The 4,263-nt window shown below is 44.2% G+C and overlaps 1 protein-coding gene across 1 annotated transcript; it reads left to right on the top strand.

The window, feature by feature from the left end:
* The first annotated feature begins 658 nt into the window (after window positions 1–658).
* Window positions 659–4,024, top strand: LOC128735845 (uncharacterized). The gene is made up of 2 exons (XM_053830329.1): window positions 659–3,027; window positions 3,331–4,024. Exons 1-2 carry the CDS (start codon window positions 659–661, stop codon window positions 4,022–4,024), a joined length of 3,063 nt encoding a protein of 1,020 aa, XP_053686304.1.
* The last annotated feature ends 239 nt before the right edge of the window (window positions 4,025–4,263 follow it).

Here is a 4,263-nt window from a genome sequence, read left to right as displayed (position 1 = left end):
GAGAGTCTCTCAATGTTACTTAGGTCCTTTTGAAAAGTTACGCGAGATTTGTGTTTATGTGCATGTACTTTTTTTCTTTAAGCAAAATTTCAACTTTATTGCATATCTCAAAAACTATCCTACTTTAAATTTTTCTGACCACATTTTCGGATTCAGCGGCCAATTTTACATGAAAAATCAACTCCAGCTTACAGAGTTCATATATGCTGTTAACTAGTGTAATCAGTGTGTTTTCACCTGGCACCTTAAGCTAGAGGAAGAGTTGATGAGCATTCCCCCCAATAATTGGAACCATACTCTAACCATAAATATTATGACCCTTTTTCCATTGCTACTGTATCATATCCAAACTGTTACTTGGTTGATTGGTTAGTTGTTTTGTATTTTTGAAGCGATAAGATGAACATAATAGATGAATTTCATGCCAATTTGACCAATGATTTGGCATGACCCCTTCAAAATTCAATAAAACTTTGTTTGTGTAAAGAGTTCATATAAATAAGCAAGTTTGCATGCCTTATTTTTCCAACATTTTACCTTCTTACTTATGAGACACTGCCCTGCTCGTCATTCTACTCACTCTACTACTGCAAGATGGTTCACTTCACAACTGAGAGTTGACTCCAGTTCACCACCGAGACGCGCTACACCATGCATCATGGAAGCCCCTCACCCCCCCCCCGACCCAGTCGTGCCTTCCGTTGCCAATGTTCCTGTTAGTCGTCTCGGTCCTGGGTTCGGCTCTAGGGTAGGGGTCTTCCAACCCGTGATATATGGCAAGTATCATAATGCTTATGAACTTCCATCGCTTCCTGACTGCTTATCGGATTTTAGCATTCTTCACACCGATCGATGTAACCGCTTTGCTGCTGATCTTCTCGCTGGATCATCTCTGCCGGGACGCAACGTGTACAGTATTTCGGAAGCCCCTCATCCGTCCGACGCAGTCGAGCCTCCCGCTGCCAGCGTTCATCACAGTCGTCCCGGTCCTGCGGTTGGAACTGGAGGAGGGGTCTTCCTGCCCGCAGACTCAGACAAGTACTTATCATCCGGTGACGGTATTTTGCCTGTAGTATCTCGAAATTCCAGCGGCTTCACACCTCTACCGTCTCCCACGGAGCATACTACACTTACGCGTAGCACTGTGAGAAAGGGCTTGTTGGTGTTTTATCAAAATGTACGGGGATTACGGACCAAAATAGACGACTTCATTATTGCTGTAGCTGAATCAAACTTCGACATCATCGTTCTTACTGAAACGTGGCTCGATGAGAAAATCTACTCAGCGCAGTTGTTCGGCGATTCATTTACGGTATTTCGTTGTGATCGGAGTTCACACAATAGCAGCAAATCACGCGGTGGTGGCGTACTAATTGCGGTCTCAACGAGGCTAAGTGCTTCCAGCGATCCTTCCCCCATATGCAATACTCTCGAACAAATATGGATAAGAGTTAAGTTACCTGGTCACACAATGAGCGTAGGAGTTATCTACCTTCCCCCAGATCGCAAAGGGGATCTGAACAGCATTGAGGATCATATCAGTTCCATCGAGGCGGTTTACTCAGACCTCAGCCTTTCGGTCTTCACGCTATTATTCGGCGATTATAATCAATCCGGTCTTGTTTGGAACTTTCCTGGGCATGCACCGCCTGCGGTTGACAGCTTGCGATCGAACATTTCGGTTGCTTGCGCTGCCCTCTTAGACGGTTTCTCTCTGCATGGTCTAACGCAGATAAATACGGCGGTCAACAGAAACTCACGCCTGCTTGATCTTGTTTTGGTCAACGAATCTGCAACCTCGTTTTGCTCAGTTCATGAAGCTGTTAACCCGGTAGTTCCACTTGACGCTGATCATCCCGCTGTTGAAGTATTAGTGGACCTGCCAGTCTCCTTTGAATTTGAAGACATTGTTGACGCAAGTGACTTGGACTTTCGAAGAGCAAATTTTTCTGCCTTAGCCGAAGCAATCAGTCGAGTCGATTGGAGTTGCCTTGACCATTTTGCGAATGTTAACAATGCTGTTTGCCATTTCACCCAAACCATGAAACACTTGATCTCCGATTGTGTTCCCACTCGTAGACCACCTCGTAAACCAGCGTGGGGCGATGCTCATTTGCGGTTCTTGAAGCGACTTAGATCTTCCGCTCTACGAAAATACAGTAAGCTCCGATGTCCATTCTCTAAGCGACAGTTTAACATAGCCAGCAACAATTACCGAGCTTATAATCTACTCTTGTACAAAAGGTACACTTTACGAATGCAATCCAACTTGCGCAGGAATCCTAGATCATTCTGGTCGTTCGTGAATTCCAAGAAAAACGAGGTAGGACTGCCTGTAAACATGTTTCTGGGTACCGTCTGTGCGAACACCGCCGTGGAAAAATGCGAGCTCTTTGCCACTCACTTCAAGAATTCTTTTAACACTTCTGTTGCTTCGGAAATGCAGACTGCCTCTGCAATCCGAGATACTCCATGTGATGCGATCAACTTGAATATATTCCATATAAACGATCAACTCGTTGAAACCGCGATCAAAAAGCTGAAATATTCGTTCGCTGCTGGATCTGACGGAATTCCTTCTTGTGTTCTGAAGAAATGTGCTGCAGCTATCGTTCGCCCACTGGTGTTGTTATTCGAAACTTCTCTCCGGCAAAATGTATTTCCTGAGTCATGGAAAAAATTCATCATGTTTCCCGTGCACAAAAAAGGAGATAAGAGGAACGTGGAAAACTATCGGGGTATCACATCACTTTGTGCCTGCTCGAAACTGTTGGAAATCATAGTCCACGATGCACTTTTTATGTGCAGTTCGCAGTACTTATCCGTTGATCAGCATGGATTTTTCCCTAGAAGCTCAGTTGCCACTAATCTAACGCAGTTTGTCTCGTTTTGCCTAAACGTCATGGAGGAAAATGCGCAAGTGGATGTTGTATATACAGACTTAAAAGCTGCCTTCGATCGTGTTGATCACGCGATATTGTTGAATCGTATGGAGAAACTTGAAATTTCTGTCGCTTTTATCAGATGGTTGAGGTCCTACCTCACTGACCGTAGTTTATGCGTCAAAATCGGTCCAGTAGAATCGGAACTGTTTTGTAATCTATCAGGGGTTCCACAAGGAAGCAACTTGGGCCCTTTGCTTTTCACACTATTCATCAACGAGCTCTCTATACTGCTGCCTGCTGGATGTCGTCTGTTTTACGCGGACGATGTTAAGATATACCTGCCATTAAAAACCACACTTGACTGTTTAAGATTGCAGCGGCTGGTTGACCTATTTGAGGCGTGGTGTACGAATAATCTGTTAACAATCAGTGTTCCCAAATGCAGTGTTATCTCGTTTTACCGCAAACTGAACCCGATTACCTTTGATTACTCTATTCTGGGTCATGCGCTGCAACGGGTTAATCATATTCGTGACCTGGGAGTGAATCTTGACTGTGCTCTCACCTTTCGTTTGCACTTTGAAGAGATCATCTCAAAAGCTAATAGGCAACTCGGTTTCATCTTTAAAATAGATAACGAGTTCCGCGATCCATTTTGTCTTCGTTCGCTATACTGCGCATTGGTACGATCATTACTCGAAACCTGCTCAATAGTCTGGTGCCCGTTTCAAGCTAACTGGATGGCGAGGATTGAAGCAGTACAAAAAAAGTTCGTCCGTTATGCTCTTCGGATGCTGCCGTGGAGCAACCTGCTGGACTTGCCTCCATATGAAAACCGATGCAAATTGCTAGGACTTGAAACCCTCGAAAAGAGACGTACGACTGCTCAAGTTGTGTTTGTTGCTAAACTCCTGATCGGCCATATTGACTGTCCGCCTATCCTGGAACAACTGAATCTATACGCTCCGGAAAGGGCTCTTCGTACTAGGAATTTCCTTCATCTTGACGCTCGGAGAGTTAACTACGGTCAGTTTAGCCCGATAAGGTACATGGCAGCTCAGTTCAACACTGTGTACGAGCTGTTCGATTTTGACATTACCATAGACACTTTTAAAAGACGACTCCTGCAGAGACGATAGCTGTTTGCTGTTTAAGTGTAGTTTTGTGTAAAAGAATCGGTAACAATATGTAGTTAGTCTATATTAGTGTTCATCAAGACAATATTGTCGAATGAATTTTTATAAATAAATAAATAAATAAATAAATAAATAAATAAATGTGTCCATGTCCGCTGGTCCGGCAGAACAAAGCGATGAAATCAGAGATCTCCACTGCTGACGGTTACCCGCCATGGCTTTTACCTGTCGCCAGGACAGGT

This window comes from Sabethes cyaneus, chromosome 2 (assembly GCF_943734655.1).
Source record: "Sabethes cyaneus chromosome 2, idSabCyanKW18_F2, whole genome shotgun sequence".
In the NCBI taxonomy this organism is placed as follows: domain Eukaryota; kingdom Metazoa; phylum Arthropoda; class Insecta; order Diptera; family Culicidae; genus Sabethes; species Sabethes cyaneus.
This window is presented reverse-complemented; position numbering and strand designations above follow the sequence as displayed.